Source organism: Rattus norvegicus, chromosome 4, assembly GCF_036323735.1.
Source record: "Rattus norvegicus strain BN/NHsdMcwi chromosome 4, GRCr8, whole genome shotgun sequence".
Taxonomy (NCBI): Eukaryota; Metazoa; Chordata; class Mammalia; order Rodentia; family Muridae; genus Rattus; species Rattus norvegicus.
Genome location: NC_086022.1, coordinates 69,726,582 through 69,750,439, shown reverse-complemented (window position 1 = coordinate 69,750,439; position 23,858 = coordinate 69,726,582). Strand labels below are relative to the sequence as shown.

At 44.4% G+C, this 23,858-nt stretch overlaps 1 protein-coding gene across 1 annotated transcript in view; it reads right to left on the bottom strand.

The window, feature by feature from the left end:
* Window positions 1–23,858, bottom strand: part of Tmem178b (transmembrane protein 178B) — a 376,213-nt gene that overhangs the window by 251,961 nt on the left and 100,394 nt on the right. Inside the window, 1 exon segment of the mRNA NM_001195277.2 lies at window positions 3,722–3,835. Within this exon segment, the coding sequence (NP_001182206.1) occupies window positions 3,722–3,835 (114 nt within the window).

Below are 23,858 nucleotides of genomic sequence, written 5' to 3'. Positions count from 1 at the left end.
AGTAAAAGGAGGGAAATCAGCTATTGAAATGCCACAGCCGTGCCAGCAGCTTCCCCTGGTCACCAGCAATCAGATTCTATCCTGTGTAGAGCATTAAGCCAGACAACTGATCCAAACAGTGGCATTTGCTAAGTTCATTTTCTGAGGCCACTGTCTACTCTTTGATGGCCAGTATGACACTGTCCTGTCCTACTCTAGTCCTGAGCAAGACATCTGACTGAGGAAGACAGAACACCTACAGCCCAAAGAGGCCACTGGCTCACCTCTGCCACCCACCTGGGCCGGGACTAAAGCAAGTCAACAACACTGAAGGGCAGATAGGCTTGAGTGGACCAGAAACACAGGTTTCTGCTCTAGAAGGAGTTCTGCCATCCCCCTTGGTAAGGAAGAGAAAAAGACACACACCAGACCTCACTAACCCTTGCCATCCAGGCCAGGGTCAGGCCTTTGTCATAACTCACCCAGAGCAGGGGGACATGAAGACAACTCCTCTACTCCCCTCACTCGTGCACAAACACCCCATAGCCTTTAGCCATCGGGTAAGCATGTTACACACTAGGGCCTGGAAGCACAGTGCCCTACAGGTCCTTTCGTCCTTTCACTGCTGTGTTTACCACCAAGAGATGGAAGTGCCTAGAGCCCCACAGTTAAGCTTCCTATTGGTCAGGTTAACTTCTCAAAACATATAAGGTGGCTTTAAGCCAAAAACATGCCTTTTCCTATTTGAAAGCTTCCCTCTCTCTCTCTCTCTCTCTCTTCTTCTTCTTCTTCTTCTTCTTCTTCTTCTTCCTCTTCCTCTTCTTCTTCTTCTTCCTCTCTCTCTCTCTCTCTCTCTCTCTCTCTCTCTCACACACACACACACACACACACACACACACACACACGACAATGATCAGGCCACACACAAATTCCCAGTGAAAAGTGTATGGACCAAACAGAACAGAAGTTCAAGTTGTTTGTTAAGTTGTTTCATAACAAACAAGTTATCAACCACCCCACGCCAAAAATCCTCTAAGAAAAAAATTATCTGAGAAAAATTATAAAACATGATATTAAGGTCAAATCATAAAATGATAACCAGATAAACTCAATTTTGTCCCCTTTAGACTATGAAAGTACACATTGCTATTTAAAAAGTTGATGAGGGTTTCATTTCTCCAGTTAGAGGGATACATACAGGGCTTACATGTACTGATTAGGTAAGTGCTCTATTGCCAAGCTACATCCCCAGCCCAAGGTATCAGGTTGGGGATGGGGTGTTCCCACATTTTCCAGAGCTGATCCCATGAGTTTCCTAATGTTTAATTTCTTCTGCTTTGTTTCAAAAGAGGTGTTTATGCCTCTTTCCTACCTCACGTCATCAAAATCTAACCTCTGAAAATTAACATGAGCACAGGCCATGCTCCCCCACCATCCAGCATTGCCAGTTATGCTCAGGACCAACCTCAATTGTAACAGATGCTCACTCGCCCTCTGGCTTAAAATAGCTGTCATAGCTGTCAGCCACAGCAAATGCTCTCTGCCAGCTTAATAGCCCATTAGGCGACTTCATGAAAGAGGCAAATGAATCCATCACCAAAGGGGAGCATCAACTTCACCCACCACCATGGGCTAGAGACCTTGCTTGTATCAATCGTCAAAATGGCTTTGATCTGTTAAAAATAGAAGCTGGCACACTGCTTGGCTACAGAAGCTGCATGCTAGATTTTTTCAAAACCCAACAGCACTACAGTTGGAGAACGAGCACCCTGGAGACACACGGAGCTCAAAGAAGACCCCCACAAAGCTCTCTCCATCTTGGCTAATGCCATGTGGCATACTTCCAAGGATGGCACGATGGAAATTCTCTTACAACTCTAGACATCTACCACGGCCACAGCCAATGGAGTTCACCAGGCTTCCCTTAAAGTGACTGCAATTTATACTGCAATCATTTTCCTTCTGGCTGGGAAAAAAAAATACCCACAAACTATTTTAATTGCTGGAAGCAATTCTACTATGCTGTAATTATCACATTGCCTTGTAATTATTTGCTTTGTGAATGTCTCTCTCCAAACCCCATCCTTCTCCAACCCTAGACTCCAGCTCCTTAAAAGAGGCATGGCCTTGATATCCAGTATTTGCTTGCTATGTAGGGAACCCCAGCAACTTCAGTCAGATTGAGTTCATTTGAATTGGAAGCGTCAGTAACTTTTTTCCTCTTAGATTCTGAATCTTATTATGAATCCCAGAATCTATTATACTTGTGTGGTTAATCAACAAGGCTTATGCACCTTGAAGATCCCTTTAAGTGACTATACTAAACTGGTGGATTGTGAGAAATCAGAAATTATCACCATATATTTCTATCTTTGGAGTCTTCCATAACTACCATCCAAAAGAAATTAATAATCCTGATTACTAAAGTCTCTAAGGCCAATCTCACATTAAAATTAAAATTAAATATGTATGTGATATACTTAGCTCGGTGGCTAGCACATGGGAACACTCTTTGAACATTAGCTCTCTGTCCTCACATGCTACTTAGTGCCAGTAGCAACAGTATGGTTTTTAGGGCCACGCTCTGGCACCTGCTCTGTCATCACAAACCAGGATCATTGAGGGACTATCATCTCGATACCCATTCTTGGTATGGTTTTCCTCCTGAAACCAGAGAACATTCTATTTTAATTTTGCTTCTTCTCTTTCATGTCACCGTTCCCCACCCCCTGCTATGGCTGCTTAAAGTCAAGCCAAAGAGTGGACTACAGCTGGTAGGCTCCACTGACAATCAGGCAAGAAGATTATGATGAAGACAAGAAGAATGCTCTAACCTAAAGAACTGCCTCCTTAACGAGCCTGGCTATCAGGGTGTGACTTTTAAAAGTTTGTGTTTATGCAATTATAATCTGATCTAATCCTTTGGATGTTGGGTGAAAGAAATGATGTAGGAAGAACATCTGGCAAACCCAATAGAAGTACACCATGCTTTCTCACAGGGTGGGCAGGTCAACATGATGAACGGGACCAGCCATGACTGAGAGCTTCCCTTGCCACAGACAGGCAGGGTATTCCCATGGAGAAGAAGTAAAAATAACTAACCAACTCTGCTTGCTCATTAAGTCACTCTCTCATCATAATGTAAGTCTCTAAGGATCCCTAGACTAGAAATTCCCAAACCAATGGGCATAGAAATTCTGTTCTTTGCTGTGTGATCGTATGCAGGCCAGCTGCTATCATTTGAAGGCACACAGAAGCTTGTATGGAGAGCCAGACCCTCCTGCTTAATGATCTCCACCTAGGTGCAAATCCCCTAGATAGAGCCTGAATCCACGAGCATGCCTCACCCTTTACCAACAACACAAGGGACTTCTGGTTGCCACAATAGGATTTCAAGCAACTTGGAGATGTGCTAGAGTTAAGTCCCAAAAGCATATCCCATCAGGTAGGTAGAATTTCAAATGCCTACCAGGAGAATGGATTAAGATCACTAACTATAGTGGTTTGCGTTTTGTTTGGTTGGTTTGGTCTTTTAAAATCTAAAACAAACTCCACAAATCTACAATGCGGTCAGAACCAACTCAGGCAATTCTGACTCAGAGGTGTGGGTTCTCACAGATAGTAGACCATGCCAGTGCTGAAACCACCCACAGATCTCCGAAGGTATGTGCAACCCCACCCCCCAAGCCCTCCAAATGACATCACAGCACAGTCACAGCCAAAAAGACACAGCTGCACTTACGCAGGGCATGCCACTCATCCTGGCGAATGGTCTTCGTGATGTTGAATGTGAGGTTCCTGGGGATGGTCGCTGAGGAGTAGTGGTACTTGATGTACGTGCATCTCTCAATCTCTCCTGGAAGAGAGAAATAGAAAACCCAGTGTGAATGAGGTAGAGACTCCCTGTCTTAGTTAGGGTTTCTATTGCTATAAAGAGATACTGTGATCACGGCAACTCTAATCTAGAACAAACAAACATGTAATTGAGACTGGCTTCCAGTTTCAGAGGTTTAGTCCATTCACATCATGGCAGGAAGAATGGAGGCATGAAGGTAAACATGATGCTGAGAGTTCCACATCTTGATCCAAAGGTAACCAAAGGAGACTAGGCATAGCTTGAGCATAAGAGACCTCAAGGCCCACCCCGACACTTCCTCCAACAAGGCCACACCCACTCCAAGGCCACACCTCCTAATAGTGCCACTCCCCTATGGGCTCAAGTTTGAAAACACATGAGTCTATGGGGGTCTTTCCTATTCAAACTACCACACCCCATCTTAGCATCCTGGGATCCAAATGTCCATCCCAAAGAAAGAAACATATTTCATGTTGGACCTGATGATAGCTACAGTTTGCACTGAGCAATAAGCCTGACTCAAAAAGAACGAGAGAGTAAAGCTACAATCAGATGGAGCTGACTTAGAAAATGCATCTCTAAGGTCACACATAGACTAAAAGACTCAAAATCCAGACTAGTAGAAGTTTTTGTTTGTTTGTTTCAAAAAGTGGTGCCCATGCTTACCCACCCTTAAGAAACTCTGCTTTCAAAGTTTAAAAGGGTTGATGGCACATGAGGATCAATACTTATCAATAATACTAAGGGTGACCTCTTGACTACCTATGCATGTACATACAACTACACACACATACACATACACACATACACACATACACACATACACACATACACACATACACACACACACACACACACACACACACACACACACCACTTCAAATATAAAAGGAATTTGCAGTCAAATAAATTTGTTTCCACACGGGACAGAGAGCTTGCCCTAATGATACTATTTGTGCTTTCAGTGTCTAGGCTTCTAGAATGGGGATAGGATGGGAAGGTTGCCTTCCTTTCTTTTTTTCTCTCCATCCTCCTAACCTCACTTCTGAGCACAATGCTTTTAAATCAGTCTGGATTTCTTTGAACTATTTTCTTCTCAGGTTTCTTAAACAAAACTCTGGACCAACCACAGACTCGGTACCTGGTCCAGCATACTCTCTAACTACATTCCAAATATTTGTCCTTGGGCCCACAGATAAGTGTGGTCCTCACCCCTCATCAAAGAAATTTCTCTTTGAAACAGAGATCAGGGCTGGAGAGCTGGCTCAGCAGTTAAGAGCACTGACTTCTTCCAGAGGTCCTGAGTTCAATTCCCAGCAACCACATGGTGGCTCACAACCACCTGTAATGAGATCTGATGCCCTCTTCTGGTGTGTCTGAAGACAATGTATTCACATATATACAATAAATACTTTAAAAAGAAAAGAAACAGAGATCATTATAGAAGATTATAGCCAATCAAAATGCAGAGTTGTATGGACATAATCCAAATAGATACATCTGTAAAACAGCTCCCACATCTAGGGCCCAGGGAATATCTTAGAATAGGGGGAAAAAAGGTTGTAAAAGCCAGAGAACCAGGGAGTTTGCTCTGAAACCATGTCTCCTAGTTATGTCAGAAGCCACATCCATAAAGTTTTACCGACTTTGAGTGCCTAACCATGAGGTGAGCAAGAACAACAATGGATACGCTTAAGTCGATTCAGGAAAGCTTCAACCCTACACAAACAATTACAGACAACTAAGGAAGAGTGAGCACAGAAGAAATCATCTTACCCACGGAAGAGCACACCAACTAGTTATCCAATACCAGATGGTCAGCCCTCAAAACATACATACATACAAGTAACTTTATACAGACTGAGTAGGCTATATTTAGGAATATGTATGTATATACTTACACATACATGCATCCAACAATTAATGAGGCCAGAAGGGAAGGAAGGGTGTGTGGAGGGTTCCGAAGGAAGAAAGGGACAGGGGAAATGGTGTGCTTAAACTATAACCTCAAAAATAAAAGAAACAATGTTAAGTGACTATTGATCAACTTGCCGTGATCAAATTGCCAAACAGTTCCTATATCTTAAGTCAGAGGTCCTTAAAGGTCGCCCCAGCACCAGCAGCATGAGCATCCCATAGGAACTTGCTAAAAAGACATCTTCTCAGACCGAAGCCCAGATACACAGAACCCACATGCTAGAGCCTGGCTGAAACAGTTAAGCCTTCCAGGTGGTTCTTGTCTTGCATTAGGTTCTTATTGTCTTAGAATCTACCAGAATTACCAGGGGATTAAGTCAGGAACCTACCACATTTTGCAAGTTCACAATGGGAGGCCAGATGGGGCTGCTTCCCTCCTCACTTTCAGCCTCCTGAAGTCTCTATTGACGTTTGCTTATCTGGGGGATATTAAAAACTTAGTGTCGGGGCATTGTGAAGAATCAGGAAAAGGGTGGTTTTTTAAAGGTTAGGGGTTTTGATATTTGGTTTTTCACCTGAATGGATTTTGATGGTAATCCATTTTGCACCCCACTGATTTTCAATTTATAACTGGTGGCACCTGATTGAATTGTTTGACCCCCTGGCCCACTGTCAGCAGGGAACTTGGCAATTGGCAGAGTGCAATAATTTACAGAAAGCCTTGTGAAACCGATGCCTTATTGTAAATCATATTTGGACAACTGCCCAGTTGTCAGTTATTGGCGCCATTCCTCTAACAGGATAGCCTCTATCCGGAGACAAAGTTTGGGAGAGTGGTATATGCTCTTTTCCTGTGCCTTCGATTTTCAGCCTAACTCTGGATAAACCTACAAAGCTCCTGTGGCTTCTCCATGTCCTGGCATTGCTCACCACCTCCCCAACATACCTCCTCACATGTCAGCCGGCACTCTTCTTCTGCCTGGTCTAGAAAACGTACCTACCAGACAGTCCCCACTGTCTCAACTCAAATCTACACCTCATGCACTTGAATTGAATAATATCTATTAATAGCATCACCTCCCCCTCTGTCTACAACATCGTCTTTGCAGCTACCTCCTCTCTGAGAAACCCTTGTTTCCTAGTCATCGAATTCTACCTACTTTGAAAATGTCCCTGGATCTCGTCTTTCTCCATGGCAGTTGTCCTAATAAAGTAATCTGTAACACCATGCTTTAAACAAAGCCAGGCTACAGACGGGATGAAATTCCCTTAAGGTAATAGTACCTGTTGATGTCTAATGTCATGGCAATCCTAGTTCATGTAAACACACTCTATAAAATTCACAAAGCAGGTCAAAATTTCCTAAGGAAAGATTTTTTTTCAGAACATGTCCTTGTCAATAGATGATATATGACAAAAATAACCTAGCTCAGCTAACAGCACACTTAAGTGGTTTCCAACCTTATACATGTCATAGCACATACAGACACGTATACAGAACACCCCCGGATAAACAACTGAGATACCCTATCCAGGCTCCCTGAAAGCTGGGGGAACCAGCACTTTTAACACATCTAGAGCCCATTCCTGGGTTGTGTACTTGTCCCAGCAACTCTGATAGAGATGATGCTCTGTTTAGTCCACTATATGGTGTCACTGAGTACCTTATACTGCTATTATTGTCTCCCTGCTTTACAAATGGGGGAAAAAAGTGGCAGAATGAGAAGATTATGTGACTTAGCCAGAATTCAGGGTCTACCCAGAACCTCCCTCTATTCACCTACCCCCTCCCCAATATCATACAAAGAAAATGTGACCATGTACTCCATCACAGGAGTCTGATGGCCCTGAGTGACCCTGAGAGGACACTCGCACGGCAATTTCCCAGAAAAACCATCCCTTCCATCCGGAAGACACTGCTACTGGGTGCTGGGCTCACTTCTCCTTCCTTCCACCTTCACCAGCAAGGAAGACACCATTGCCTGTGATCTAATCTGTTTATACGCCTCCCTCCTCCCTAGATTTTGCATTTCTCAAGGGCAAGGATACCTACTGTCTTATCCATTCATCTTTATCTCCACTGACTCCGGCATGAGACACACACCAATACCATGCACTCTGAAGGCATGCATGATTAACATGAGGCAGCCTTTGGAAGGCCACAACATACAGAGTCCAGCTAAATTTATTACATGCAAGGATTTAAACTAATTGGGGTAAGTTAAAGTGTGATGGATAAAAGGGGTGATTGTTACAGAACTCTGAGAGATTATGTAGCACACACCCTATCTCTCTCTCAAGGAGAGAGAGGCTTGCCAATCACAGTGAGGCAAAAGTTAACCACATGAAATCACAGATCAATGCCTCTGTATACTTGGCAAATGTAGGTCAATTGGGCTTTCTTTTTGCTGAGGTGAAGGAGTCAAAAAGAAAAGACTGGAAGCTGATATAAAGAACAGACCGTTAAAATAAGAATTCCCAGCAATGGGTTGAATTGCTATGGTGGCATAAATTGTGGTCTGTACAGCGGAACCTCCCGGAGTACCTGTGTGCATAAATCCAGTGCTGCTCTGTTTGTAAAACCCTGCGCTCTGGTGGGGCAAGGGTGGGGAGCCCCCTTACCAGAAGGGCTGCCCTTATCTAATTGGCATGTGCACATACACACAACACAAAACAGAATCACACACACACACACACACACACACACACACACACACACACACAAAACTATGTGAGCTAACTGTAACCCTACATGCAACTTGAAAAATCAAACAAAATGTTCTCTGAAGCCAACCTTGGAACACAAAACCAGATGCTACTCATGATGACCAGATTGGTGCTTGTCACTGATATCTGAGAAGAGTGACTGATTTCTTAGCCAAGGTCTGATTCTCTCAGACCCAACACAGACCCAACAAACCACTACAGGTTACAGGAAAGCTGAAATGAGCTGTTGCCCCCATGGCCTCTCCACCTGTAGCTCAATCAGTCCATAGCAGGAAAGGCCTCATGGCTCTCAGCAAGAGCAAGAAACGAAGGTCTAATTCATGCAGATGGTGGCCAGAGAGCCAGGCTGGAGCAGCAGGAGCAGCACCCCTGGAAGCCCTCACTGTTTGCTTTGCTTCAGAGATTGTAAGCATCCTTCCTTTGACAGCAATTAAATTGGAAAGATTCAAATATTGCCTAAAAAGAAAGGCAAAATATTTATTCATGTGTCTGTGGGTCCTGTCAGTGTGCTAGGCTTCATAAACACAGGCACCATCTGGGTACCCAATACGTGTGCCCAAAACGTGAGCTTCTGGCTACAGACAGGTTTCCCCACAGTGAGTGTTAAAAGGGGCTATCTGCAAGGCAAAAGGACATCTAGGAGCTTCAGCAGGATAGGAAGGCAAAGATGCCTTCACCTCCACTTACTTTCCAGTCCAGAGACTCTAAGGCCTTTAGGAAGCCATACCTGAGGGATAACAGGCCAGTGGGCTCAAACTGCAGCCTTCTATCCCAAAACCCCCGCTGTGACCTCTAGCATGGCCTTCATACCTATAGACCAGAGTTTCAACAAAACACAAAACACTCAAAGAGGAGACTGAAGAGAATTTTTAAAAGACAATTTTACTCAAACACGCACACACACACACACACACACACACACACACACACACACACACACACACCAAAACAAATCACCTTGTTTTAGAATGGGTAAAGACTTGAGTACCAACGAGGGCATTCAAATGATCAACAGGTACATGAAAAAGGTTCTGTGTCACTAACTATCAGGAGAAATTCACATCAAAACCACAATGAAATATCACCTTACACTTGTTAAGATAGCTATTACCAAAAAATGAAAGTAGGTGTTAGAGGAGAAAGAGAGAGAGAGAGAGAGAGAGAGAGAGACTGGGCTTGGTGTAGTGGCCCATGCATTTAATTCTAGTACTCAGAAGGTCAAGGCAGGTGGATTCTAATAAGTTCAAGGCCAAACTGCCTGATCTACATAGTGAGTTCCAAGACAGCCAACGCTACATAATGAGACCTTACCTCAGAGAGGGATGGGAACAGAAACCCTTGCATACTGGGCTTATAGATTGATACAATCAGTATGGAAGGTCCTCAAAAACTAAAATGGAGCTACTATAGTACCAACTAATCGATATCCAAAAGAATTGAAGTCAGTATCTCAAAGAGACATTTGCTCTCCTGCAATTATTATAATATCATTCACAATAGCCAAGGAAGAAATTAGCCCAAAGGTGAATGGATGAATGGATGGATGAATGGATGGATGAATGGATAGGTGGACAGATGGATGGAAAAACTGTGGTATATCCATAAAAAATGCTATTCGGCCTTTAAAAAGAGATGTCAGCCTATACAGACAGAATGGAAGAACCAAACACTGCATGAGGAATCTGAAATAGTCAAACTCATACAAGCAGAGAGGGAAATGGAGCATTGTTCAACAAGTGTGAAGCTTCAGTTATGTAAAAATGAACAAGCTCTAGAGATCTGTTTACAGCACCATGCCTGTGAGAAGCAAACTGTATTGCTCTCAAAAATCACTTTCGAGACCAGAGGAAGAACGAAGGAGAGACCTGTGGCTGGCAAGAGAAGACCTAGTAGAACTTGGGGCTTGAGGGGCAAATGAGGTCATGGTATCCAGAACCTGTAGAAGTTGGCCATGTAGAGAAAGAGTCCTAGCCAGTCTGAAGTAAAAGAAAACAAGCACCCAAATTCTCACCTCTCCCACCTGCAGCCTGTGACAGTAGCTCCCAGTATGTGAACTCAGCTGGAAATGAGTTCAACATGAGATGCTCAGAGCACCTGGGGAGGGTGGAAGGCTGAAGGTGCAGGCTAGCTGGGAGGGACGGCAGGAGCTCACACTTCCTCTCTTCCGCAAACATGGCCCTATCTCTGGCCTCTTCCAAACATACTTCCTCTCCTTCCTATTATCCACTCTCTCCCCACCTCACCCTCTGCCTCTAAGTCTTCAGGGGCTAAGGGAATACTGAGTACTAGGACATGGAAATGAAAAAGGACAGTTTTATCCATTCTCCTCCTTCCTTCAAGAGTCAAGGCAAGCACTAAAAACACACATCAGTATTTAGTGTTATCCCTGCACATAACAAGTACTCAGCAAGTAAGAAATTATTATCAATGGTGGTCCTAAGACTGATGGAAGGAGACAAGGTCAGGCTAGTCAAATATGACACTACAAAGACACAAAATGACCTTTAGAGATCTATGTTATGGTTATCAACTGTCACATTATGAGCTAGGAAGCTGGTGGAACTGTATCTCTGAGGGGGCAATGAACATATGAAGACAAGGGACAAGAAGGGAGGGATGGAAGTGGTACATCAGCTATGATCAGGTTGGTCTGTGTGCTCACTGAAGTGGTCCTCTACTAATAGATGACACATGGAAAGCACTGTGTAGGTGTACATGTGTTCATGTAGAGACAGGAGGTCGATGTTGGGTGTCTTCCTTAATCACTTTCTGTCTTATTTTTCTGAGACAGGGTCGGTCTCTCACTGAACCTGGAGTTCATCATCCAGCTACACTACTGGCCAGCAAGTCTTACAGATCCTCCTGTCTCTACCTCCCCAACACCATGATTACAAGTGTATGGCACTGGGTTTGGCAGTTTTCACATGAGTTCTGGGGATCAAACACAACCCAAGGCAAGCGATTTACCAGCTGAGCTACATCCCCAGCCCCCAAAGTTCCTTTTTGTTAATAATAATTAAAAAAAGATGTATTCCACATCTAGCACATGTTAGTTACTCCACTGTTATCCCATGTTGAAATACCAAATCATTACAACAACAACACAAGAAAAACCTACACTCTCTGTTTTCCTGAAGAACAAAGTGGATATTTGGATAGATGATCCATCCCTGAGACCCCTTCTAGCAGCCAGGAGGTGGTCAAGATGTAAACTTGTAAAATCTCTCAGACACTACATGCCATACTGACTCCTGCTTAGTGGAGGGTTCCCTAGAAACAAGGGTTCTAAGTTATCCACAGTCTTATCAGTGGAAAGAACTCATTACATTCACTGACAAAGGAAGAAAGTGGGTTATGGATAGAGAAGGGGAGAGGTAGCAGCCTGTCCTCCATGTTCTCATAAATACTGGACCATCTGGGCTTTCTAGAGGCCAATCCTGTCATTGGCCATGGCATTTCCCATGAAACTGACTTTCTCAGTCTCTCCCCATGGGCTGACTTTCTAGCCCACAGTCTGTCTAGCACCCTGCACTTAACAAAGGTAGAGTAAATAGAAATTAGAAAGATTAAATAGAAAGCACATGGAAAAGATGAAAAGCCAACAACAACAGGAAGCGAAGGAGGAGGAAGAGAAGGAGGAGGAGGGGGAAGAGGAGGGGGAAGAGGAAGAAGAAGAGGAAGAGGAGGAACAACCAGTTAGGGTTTCAGGCTCAGCCTTCATCGCTTCTTTAAAGAGCATTTTCTCAAAAGAAAAACATTTAAATTACATTTTATCTAGGAGAAGAAGTAGAATTTTCCTCCTGCAGATTAGGAAAGCCATCTTTTGGGTACACGAGTATTCCTATTGGACTCCTTAGAAGCCCATAGGGTAGTAGGGTTCAGGAGGATAGAAGTTTGAGGTTAGAGATGATAAAAAGGCCAGCAGCAAACCAGGGTGACTCCAAAGGATCAGGAAGACAGGCTGGGCAGGTAGATCCCACATCTTCACCAGCCCTGCTCCAGAGAAACAAAGATGAAGGAAGCGGGCAAGGCTCACCTTTCACAACCAGCTAGCAACGTTGGCAAAAAGCTCTGTGTAAAAAGAAACTCTCCACAGAAGCTCATCACAAGAAATATCCCTGCCACTCCCTACATGTCTTCTCCTCAGCACCTTCTGCCTCCCCCAGATGCTCTGTGGTGAAAGGTTTTCAAGACTTCCAGCTGCTGCCAGCCCAGCCTGACTGTTCTCTTCTTAATCGAGGAAAAGTGTTTGCTGCATCTTTACTTTTGAGGCTTTTCAAGGTATTTTTACATGCTTTAGTTGTGAGCTTGTGGTACCAATATGGCCTTTTAATGTTGTTTTGTATGCACTACAGAGACTTAATCCTAAATATTTAATTCCTTTCCATCCTGTGTTACATTAGTGTTGCTTATGAGTAGTGGTTGTGAGCCCTTCTGATTACACATGCAGAATTTTATTTTCCAGACCCTTCATGTCCCCATCCCTCCTGCTGTCACATTCCTGACCCTGCATCCACCTTCTCTTAACCTGGTCTTCTCCCTATGATGAGGAAACAGTGCTGTGCAGCTATGTGTGTAAGAATTGTTTGTTTCTAGACGTAGCAAAAAGCTTTAGAAGAGAGGAGTGTATGCGCTCCGTTCACAGTGAGCAGACAATAAAGGCTCACTTCAATTATAGATATTGCTGGTAAAGTTGGTATGTGGCACATTTACACTTATTTTATATCAGCCATTGCTTACTGAATACTTTCTGTGTTTGAATCTGCGCAAAAGTCAGGCACTGTCATTCCCCCATTTTATAGATGAAGAAACAAAAGCTTAGAGAGACACCCTGCTCAACACAATTATCACTTAGCAAAGCTGAGATTCAAACCTACCAGGGACATTCCTGAGAACCACAAAGCACTCACGCATGAAAGAAATGGGGAAAATCAAGATCTTCTTTAAAAAATGGGGACCTTCCAAGGATCCATGCTGCTTTTTATATAAGGTGAAGAATTCCATTTGTGTGAACTTGCAGCATCTACTGCTCTTGCATTAGAGCAAGATGAAATGTCTGCTGCCGTAGTTCCCCTCACAGGCTGCAGAGAGACTAGCACTGATCAATACACAGGTGCAGAAGACAAGATGCTGAAAGCCAGAACCTTCAACACATTCCAGGCTCTACTCTCAGGACAGCAGGAGCCTTTGAGACAACTGGTCAACCTTTCAGAGCCTTCGTTTCCTCATCTGCAGAAGGCAGATACAAGATTGATGAGGAATAAATAAGAAAACCCATGTAAAACCTGCTCTGCAGTGAACATTCAATAAAAGCTCTCATCATTTATTAGTTATGCCTCTGGAGACCTGCATCCTGCTCTTACAACAGCCTATAAATATTTGAAGACAGCTCTCATGCCCCACCCTATCCCTGGATCTCCATTCCTTCCAACTGAAGAGTCCCCAGTTTTCCTAAACATATGCAAAACCCATCACCACACTAGCTATTATGAAGGTCCAGCCCATGGTGAGCCTCTCCTTCAGGGTCAGAGAGCACTGGCCCAGTCCTCCCCACATACAGTCAGATGTATGTAAAGCTACCGGACCATGAACTCACCAGTCTAAGAGCCCCCCACAGCAATGATCGTCAAATATTTCCTTAAGAAAAACAAACAAACAAGCAAGCAAACAAACAAACAAAAACTAGCCAAAAACAGTAAGAGCTAATAAGGAAAAGCAATGAGAAAGTAGTGGGCCTTGGAAGGTGTCCTGGTCGTTCTCTATTGCTGTGTAATGAATATAATGACCAAAAGCAACTTGGGGAGGAAAGGGTTTAGTTTGGTTCCTTCTTAGCCTTGTGGACAGTCAAATCAAGCCTCCTGACTTGCCTAGCCTGGGTCTTCACATTAGTCACCCTTGTGAAAGACCTTGCCTCACTCACATTTCTCACCTCATCAACATGTCTAAGAACTAGACTCAAAAGGAGACCGAAGCAACATGGCACATCGCCCTTCACCTCTTCAGCATCCTGACTGGGCCGGTGGCTCCTTTGGATGACTTTCCCAAGCTCCCTCCCACAGTTGCTAACTTGTGTTCCTGGGATCTCTTAGTCCCCCATCTTCTTTGAAACCCTGAGCATGTGCTCTAGCCCCTTAGATTCTACAGCTCCCTCTGAACCACCCTAGATCCTCCTTAAATCCACAGCTGCACTAAAGAGAGCATCTCCCACAACCTCCACTGTTCCTCCCGTTCATCTAGTCACGGACACTCCATGCAGTCAACAAACAGGGGGGTGATTCTACCTCTTCTGTGGTAACAGATGATGCCACCGTCTGCAGTTTCCACTCCTCCACTGCTCACTCACCACAGGCTTTTCATTACTTCCCAAAGACACTCTTTGCCCTGACTATAGAGCGCAGCATCTAACATTCTGCAACCTTCTGTGCTAAAGGTTGCCTTTTTTTGGTGCAAAGTATGACCTTTTTAATCCTAACTTCTTCATTCCAGTTTTCCCATCTTCCGTGTCCTTTTGTAGGTTTTTAAATGAGACATTTTTTAATGTCATTTACAGTCACTTCCTCACAAAGGGAAATAAAGAATGAGCTGTCACTGCAATTGCCCCATCAACCCCGCTAGCTTCCGGCCTCCTGTTCCCTATTTTGCTCATGTATTTTCTCACCTGAGACACACTTCATGGAAAAGAACAAGAAGGTGAGGAATGGCTTTAAATTGCCACTTGGGGTGCAGTAAATAATCTGTTCCTGTGTTCCCATCACATCCCTAATAACCTTCCAGAAAGTTCAGAACTGCAAGCTGCCACTGCCCTAACCAAGTGCCCTCCCCAGCAGCACACAGACACCCAGCACGGAGTCTGCAGCTCTCCCATGAATACTTTGTGCTAGTGGAAGGATCATCCATCTCTGGGCTCTGACAGACAAATGAGGCGAGAAGGAGACCAGATCTGGTTTTTCATGGAAAACAATGAGCTCATGCTTTCTCTCCGGGGGCCAGGAAGTGAAGACAGATCTGGAGATGCAGAGCCTGTGATGGAGGCAGGCACAGGGAGAAAGGATGGGTCCGTATGAGGGGAGAGGCCAGTCTCACACTTTTTTTCCTGTCACTTTTGATAAGAATCCTCAGCTCCTGGGCCAGAGGGAAACATCCATTTCCTTTGAATTAAGAATTCCACATGAGGTCGTTGTCCTAAAGGGGAAGAATGCAGGAAGACAAACAGGGTTGGAGATTTGTCATCCTCAATTCTTCAGATAGAAGTGAAATCATTGTTCATGAGTCTCTAGATGCCAGGACAGGAACCATTCCACCACTCCTTGCAGCCACTGCTGCTATTCTCTCCAGCTGCCACCACTGGCTGTGAAGCCTGATCTGATCAGAGAAGCTTAGACCAGCTTGTCCATGAGGGATCTGTCTTCCTCTGGTGTGCATTTCCCTAAGATCAGGGGAGGCTGAATGAAACGTGGGCATTTTGGACAAGTGCCCAGATGTTTCCAAATAGCTGAATGATACCTGGTTTTCAGCTATGGGAGTGTGGGAAGTCCAGATGACTGAGCTTTTCCCCTTTCGTTTAAAAAGGGAGTTGAGTTATATGATACTGATTTACCTTTCCACAGCTCACTCAGGGGGGAAGGGCATGTGTGTGCAGGGGCATCTCATGTATCTGGGACAGAATGGGGAAGGGCTGGGCTGCACTTGAGAAACCAAACCAAGTGACTGATTGTTTTCCTTCTCACCCGTTATGCACCTTAGTTTTAAACTGAATAGAAGCTAAATGCCACAATAAGAATAGGAAAAGAGTGAATAGATAAATGACATTTTTCTTTATGTCGCTACTCTCGAAATCAACTATCTTCAATGTTTAAGTGGCTAGATTAAAAGTGTTAATGTGGTCCTTTATCCTGATTGCCCAGTTGTATTAAGAAACAAATGTCAGGAGGAATAATGACTAACTTGCTCATTCTCTGCCATGGCAACAGACTTGGTGCTCAAAGAGCCTGAGTGGGTGGGGCCAGCTCACCTAGGCTTACATTCTGGCTTGCCTCAGGCCTTGAGACTTTCTGGGTGTGTGATTTTGGTCAAATTAATGAAACCCTCTGTGCCTAAAGGACTTCGCGTTGAAAGAGTGAGACTTAAGTATCATCTACCCCTTGAGATATGTTATGAAAATGTAATGAATACAAAGAAAGCACTTAGTACCTGGCACATGGTAGGCATTTCATAATGACCACTGCCACCATTCTCTCACAGCCCCACAGAGGACAAGTCACATACCAAGAATGTCCTTTAAGATATGCTGTGAAGCAAGCATATACCTGGACTGGTTAACCAGAGATAAATGGCCCAGGAGCCAGTCTCTCCTGTCTTACACACCTTGCCTGGTGTGTAGTCGCTCAGTTTCTTCTCACCCATACCTCTGGCATTTTTCCCCAGCCCAAGCTCAGGGCACCTTCCCTTATACCCTAAATCTTGGTTGCATCCTACAACCTTGGCCTAAGGACCAAACCCACTGCCTCTCCCACTTTCTAGCCCCCTTAAATATCAATTATACCAGTGATCTTCTGCCTGAGAAGCTCCCAGACACAAAGGCAGAACTCAGAGCCAAATATAGTTTGATGCTTAGCACATCGAGAAAAGAGAGATGTAGGACTCAGCTTTGACTTATAATGATATTCAGTGGTTGAACATGGGTCCCCAAATCCTCCCAACCCCAGCCCTAACCTAATGGAATGCACCCCAATACCCAGGCTTGGTAAGTGGAGAGGCTCAGCTTATCACAATGAGGTAACTGTTGACCAAGAGGCAGCTCTTCGCCTCCCTAAGAGCACCATTCCTCTAGCACCTTTGTGTCTTAGTTTCTTCCAGGCTTCATTGCATCCAGCACACAGAAGTGGGGAGGTAAGACAGACTGCTGCTCTAATCTCCTTTTGCAATGCCTCGGGGAGCCAGTCCAGCCACTGGGATGAGCAGAACTGGTGCCATGTAGCCTGGCAAGGAATCTTCTTCAAGGGACTCAGGCTCGAGGCCAGAACCAAAGGCAGAAATGGCCCCATGCAGAAGCTGGCAGAAGGGCCAGAGCAGGTTGGAAAGGCAGAGGACAAATTTGAGGGGGAAAGCGACCGTGGCAGGCATTTGATGATGAACTGGAAGGAGGTTTGGGCAGGTAGCACTGGGGAATTTTTTATTCACTTATATATTTTTTTCTGATTACAAGAAATAAAGTATGCAAAGATTTTTGGCTTCCTTTGGTTCCATAAGATAGATAGATAGATAGATAGATAGATAGATACATACATACATACATACATACATATATACATACATACATACATACATACATACATATCTTTTTTCTCTGTGTATGTCCGTCTCTCTCTCTGTATGTCTCTGTGCAACTGTCTGTTTCTGCCTCTCTGTATCTCTCTATCTCTGTGTCTCTCTGTCTCTGCCTGTCTCTGTCTCTCTCTCTCTCTGCCAAGCAGCAGCTTCTAGGTCCCCTTTCCAAGAGAGCAACCCTCCAGTCACCACACTGCTCATCTGGAGCCCTCTGTCTCTCTCCCCTTTCCACCAAAACCTAGACCCTCCTTCCTGCCCAGTAGATAAGCAACATGGGAATACGGAAGAGTTCATAAAACCCAGCTCAGTACAGTTAATGATGTTCAGAAAAATGGGTAACCCTCTAGGAAAAGTAAAACTGAATACACAGTGGGTAACGCAAACCCAAATAAACCCCAAATGTACCAAATATTTCTTTCAGGAAAAACAAAAATCAAGGCAAAAAGGACTAGAAGGAGCAATGAGAAAGTCTTTATGAGCCTTGGAGGGAGTTCTAGCTGGCTGTCTATTGCTGTGATAAACACTATGACCAAAGCTATTTGGGGAGGAGAGGGTTTATTTGGCTTACAGGTTAACGGAGGCAGTAACTCAAGGCAGGAACTTGGAGCAGAACCCACTAAGGAATGCTGCTCACTGGCTTGCTCAGCTACTTTTCTTACACAGTCCAGGGCCGCTTGCCTAGGGATGGCACAGCCCTCAGGGGGCTGGACTCTCCATTATCAATTAGCAATCAAGAAAATGCCCCCAGAGACATGTCTGTCCACAGGCCAGTCTGATGGAGGAGATTCCTCGGTTGACATTTCTCTGTCTCAGGTATGTCTGGGTTTGTGTCAAGTTGACAAAACGGGCGGTGAGAGAGAAAGTCTCCATGACTTACACTCCCACAGCCATAAAAGAAAGGGTTTGAAATTGACTTTAGAAAACTACGAAATTTCATAGAGCCCATCATGCCATACGCAAATGAAGAGAGAAGTAGAGAAAAACATTTGCAATGGATGTCATAGAAGAAAAAAAAAGACCAACTTGCCCCACACACAAGGCAAATTTATAGAAAAAACAAACAAACAAACAAACAAAAAAACCACACACACACACACAAACCACAAACCGGTACCATTTTAAAAATGAGCAGAAGAGATGAATGGATCACTCCTGGAAATAGAACTGTCTCTTAAGCACATGAGAAGATGCTCACAAACACTCTGTATAAGGGAATCATACATTAAATCTGCAATTGAGATGTCATTTGAAAGTATCATTTGGACCAAAGTCTTGATAGCACCCTGAATGTTCTCAGTGTGGAAAAAACAAGACTGTCACAGGCTGCCGCTGTTGCAGTATAAATTTTAGTAAATTTGTTCAACCTCTCTGGGGAGCAATTCATCAACATCTCTCAGAATTACAAAGGCTCAACTTGACCCAGAAATTCCACTTTTAGCAATTTATCTAGGAGATGCTATCTCACAGGTGTGAAATGACATATGTACAAGGTTTTTCATTGCCACTCTGCTTAAAAGAATAAGCTGAGTTTCCATCAATAGAAGGCTGATTAGATAGATTATAGAATATTCACACAAGGTAAGGCTATGCCATCAATGTAAGAGAGACAGAACTCTTCATAAAATGATCTGGAAAGCCTTGTGAGATAGATTAAATGAAACATGGGCAGAACAGATGTAAAAGATGCTACACTTATAGCATTAAAGGGGGCAAGAGTTGCTAGGTATCCATACACGAATCGATGTGCAGGGGTCTGTTTGCATATGCATAGATAGCTCTGTGTGCAAACACAAGGAATCTGGTACCAGTGGTTGTTCATGATTAGAGAGTAGGGAATGTTGTGAAACTCTATCCTCCACCGCCACTGTCACCTTGAAACCAAAGCAGCTGTTGATTACCCAACACAACCTTCACAAGATTGGGACTGCTACCACTCCCTTCTGAAATTGGGGAGGGTTCATGAAATGGCAAATCGTGAGGCAGGCACATCAGTGGGTACGGGGAACCTGTTGCTGCTGGAAGATATCTAAGCAGATACATAAATGGTTATCCACCGCTAAGGAGTGCGGTTCTACTTCTCGGTACTATAGATGCCCACAAGTTGTCTGTGGTTCTGAAAGCCTAGCTTGGATAATCCTTTTGCAAGGGAGAACAGCTGAACTCCCCAAGATGGTAGTAGCTTGGCTCAGAGGACAGTCATGTACAGTATACGGTCAAGTTCAAGTTGGAGCTTAAGTGGAGTGGTTCTCACACCTAGCAGAGTCCTGGTAGACAGGCCTCTGTCTAACAATCCCTTGACTACAACCAGATTTCAAAGACCCTGTAAATCACCTGTTCCTAAAGGCTGAGGACTCCACTTTCCCACTCAACAGATGCCATCAAAGGTAGCTGGATACCTAGCCCCCACTGAAACACTGGAGGCTCAATCCTGGCTTCCAGACCTCTCATGAATTGACCCAATAATAGACATGGTATCCCTAGATGGTGCTCTGCCTATCCACTGTCTGCCTGTTGGATTGTTTTCATAGGCTGAACTAGCCCCATTCTGGCTTAGTGATGCTCCTTGCATTCATTACTGGCTCCCAGGAGTCCTGTTGGCCACTGTTTGAAGCACTGTCTTCAAGCATGTGCCCCTCCCAGCCAACCCATTGGAGCATTGTTCTTGGAAACAGCTCTTCCAGTCCTGCCTCTGGCTATGTGCTACTACATTGTAGTGAGGGATTCACTCTTACCATTTGATGTTCCTTCTAGGTTATGTTTAAAGGGCTCAGAAAAGCTCTCATGATGTCCTCAGCAAGCTCTCTTATTGCTTTGGGGAAGATGAAACGCTCCTTCTACGTACAACTCCAGAGCTATGCTGGCTTCATTGCTCTTGTCTTTCCAAAAGACACAGTGACCTCCCCGGTTGGGGCTTGCTATTCATTATCAGCTAATTCCACGTGAGGTACTGCAGCCCTGGACCTTCCCTAGGCAGCAGGACTCAAGGATCTCTTCCAGCTCGATTTTACCAACAAATATCTCTGGCTGTTTGCAGGGCTTCCAGAATTTGGGCAAGTACGTGACCTTGATTCTTTCCAGGCTTATCTCCAATCCACAGTACATCCCAGACTTTGCAAAGCAGCCTGTAATTTCTGAGTCCTCTCGTGTGAGTACGTCAAGGTCACAATCACCAGCACAGAGCAATCAGCTCTCAAATGACTGTCTTAATGGATGTTGTTTGCAGCTTATCCCAACTAGAATGTAAGCTTATTTCTGTTTTATCTCCTCATAACACCTAGGGAAGAACAATGTTGTGCATACAGATGTATGATGTAAGGGAAGGAGAAGCCCTGGGCTGAAGGTCAGAAGGCCTAAGTTTAAGTCTCCTCTTGCTCACCAACAGGCCTCTCAATTTCCCTCTGACTCAGTTTCCTCAGACGTAGAGAGCAGGAGTGCCTGTTTCCAAGCATAGCTGTAAGAGTCTAGCAAGTGAAGATAGATGACAGTGCAGAAGGCTGGAGATGTGGCTCAGTCAGTAGGGTACCTGAGGGTGGCATACACAAAGTCCTGCATTCAGTCCCCAGCATCACATAAAAAGCCACATGTGGGCGTATGGTGGCATAAGCCTGACACCCTAGCACTTGGGAGATAGGAGGAGGAGGATCAGGAGTTCAAGTCACCATCAGCTACACAAAAACTTTGAAGCCAGCATTAACTTCATGAGACCTTGTCAAAAAAAAAAAAAAATCAGTTAGCCATCCAATACAATCCAGAAGCTGCAAGGTTCAATATTTCATTTTATTTTGTCTTGTTTCATTTTTATTTTATTATTATCCCTTCAAAACCTGTTTGTTTTCTAATGAGAGTCAGAAACAGGGTGAATCTAGATAGGAGGAGAGGTGGGGAAGACTGGGAGGAGTGAAAGAATGGGAAACCATAATCAGAATACATTTTGTGAAGACAAAAAAATCTATTTTCAATAAAAGAAAAAATAAGTAAGTGTATTGAACGTCACTTCATAAGCATCTCCTAGAGAAGCCCTCCAGGGACAGGAGCTCTGTGCCTGGCATGGAAATTTGCAGCCCTGGTGCCCGAATGGCCTACACCACTCACTGCCCTGTGAAAACTACTCACTGTGCAGGGGAGGGGACAACCACCTTCACCACAGTTCCATCTTCTAGAAAACAGCAGCCACCACCTTGCATAACTATGAACTGGGATTTAGGTGAGGATCTTGAACTAGCAACATGAATGAACGAGGTAGCAGGAGTACTGACCGAGCGCATTTTGCCAGCATGGACAGCATTCCATAAGATCGACCTATACCAAAGAAACTAATGGCGGTGAATAAGCTATATGCTGACATATCAAGAACATATGCAGGGAACACTCTAAGTCAAAAAGAGCAGAAGAAGGAGAGGAGATGAAGAGTCCTGAGGGAGAAGGAGCTTCACAGTTCACAGCCCTGTCAGGTGCAGCCTCCAATCGGCTTCATTTATTGTGGATTCCCCAACACAAAGCCAGAGTCACACAGTCCTGATGTCTATGGCTATAGGCACTATCTCGCAGTTCTTGGTACTTCCCCACGTCATAGAATGACTCAGGACTTTGACTCTTTGACCATAAAATGAACTGGTCTCCCTCATAAAAAGACAGTGCTTCCCTTCTCTACCAGTACACAGGTACCCCAACCCAGGCGATTTTCCTTTCCTTTTATACTGTTAAGTCTCCACAGGTAGGAAAGAAGATAAGTTTTTCAGGACCTAAAACGTTTTAAGAAATTGACATTTCAAAGGGAAAGAGTTCTTAGGACAAGCACATCACAGACCAAAGTCCACCTTAATTCTGTAATTAAGATGTTCTTGGAGTCCTGGTCTGTACAGGAATCTGAATCAGGCCCTAAATAGTGCCTCCCTGGAAACACAGAGAGAGCATCCTGTGAGCATCTAAGCTGCCCAAACTAGCACTGCCTGGGCCTTAGACTTGTCTGTGTACATCCTGAAGGCCAATAAGGCAGCCATAGTTTAGAGCTGGGAAAATCTGGTTAGAATTCGAAATATGTTCAGTGTACTTCCAGGCTTACCTGTCTCTGTTCCTCTCCAGGCTTCCTGAAGCTTATGTGGAACCAACAAGAGTGCCTGGAAAATATTCATTCTGACAAAAAGGTCACTGCCCAAGCTTGGGCCAAGGGTGAGAAGTTAGAGTGAGTAGGCAGTTGTTTCAAATACAGAGGGATGGATGGCTTTAAGTATCCAGGCTTGTGGCTCCAGGGCTTGGTGCCAGAGCCCTAGGGAAGAGAGATTGAATAAAACAGAGAGTCAACTGCCAGAAGTCTTTGTAAGACATTGCCACATACCCAACACAGCACAGCATGAGGTGTGATTCCTCTCTAATGAGCTGAGAACCAAGGGACCTGGAGGCCAGTCTGCAGCCAGAATACTCGAAGTCAGGAAAAGTTAGGAGAGCAGAGGCTTGGGCATGCCAGTTCCTCAGACAGACTATACGGTAGGATAGCCTAACAGTGAAGCCAAAGAAAGAAGTACCCTGACCCCTTCCAAAAGAGAGATGGCAGAGCCCTCCAGCCAAGAGAGTCTCTGAAGAGCTACAGGACAAACCAAGGCACCCCCTCAAACCTACACAGGAATTTCAGGGTCCATAGGAACAGTTGCAGAGTGGAAAGACAATGAAAATGAAGACGCCACGCTTAACCTTGAACCAGGAGAATAAAGCAACCGCAGAGCTCTCACTCATTCGCAACAATCAGGCTCCTGTTTTGCCAACACACAACTGCCAACAATGCAAAACCTTCAGAGGGTGGCTGAGCAGACCTGTCCTTAACACTTAGGATGAAAGGAATACCCTAATGTTTTCTCAAACTTTGAAATTAATCATTGTTCCTGTGAATAATAGCTAATGATCTGGTCTTCTCCAACAGGTCTAGTGAGGGAAAGGAACCCCAAGAAATCCACAAGAATATCTCTCCTTCAGGAAAAACTCTTTGGATGAGGGAAAGTGTTTCTGGGAAGTGTAGCTGGGGGAACATGGCACTGGCTGACTGGATGACACTAGTTCT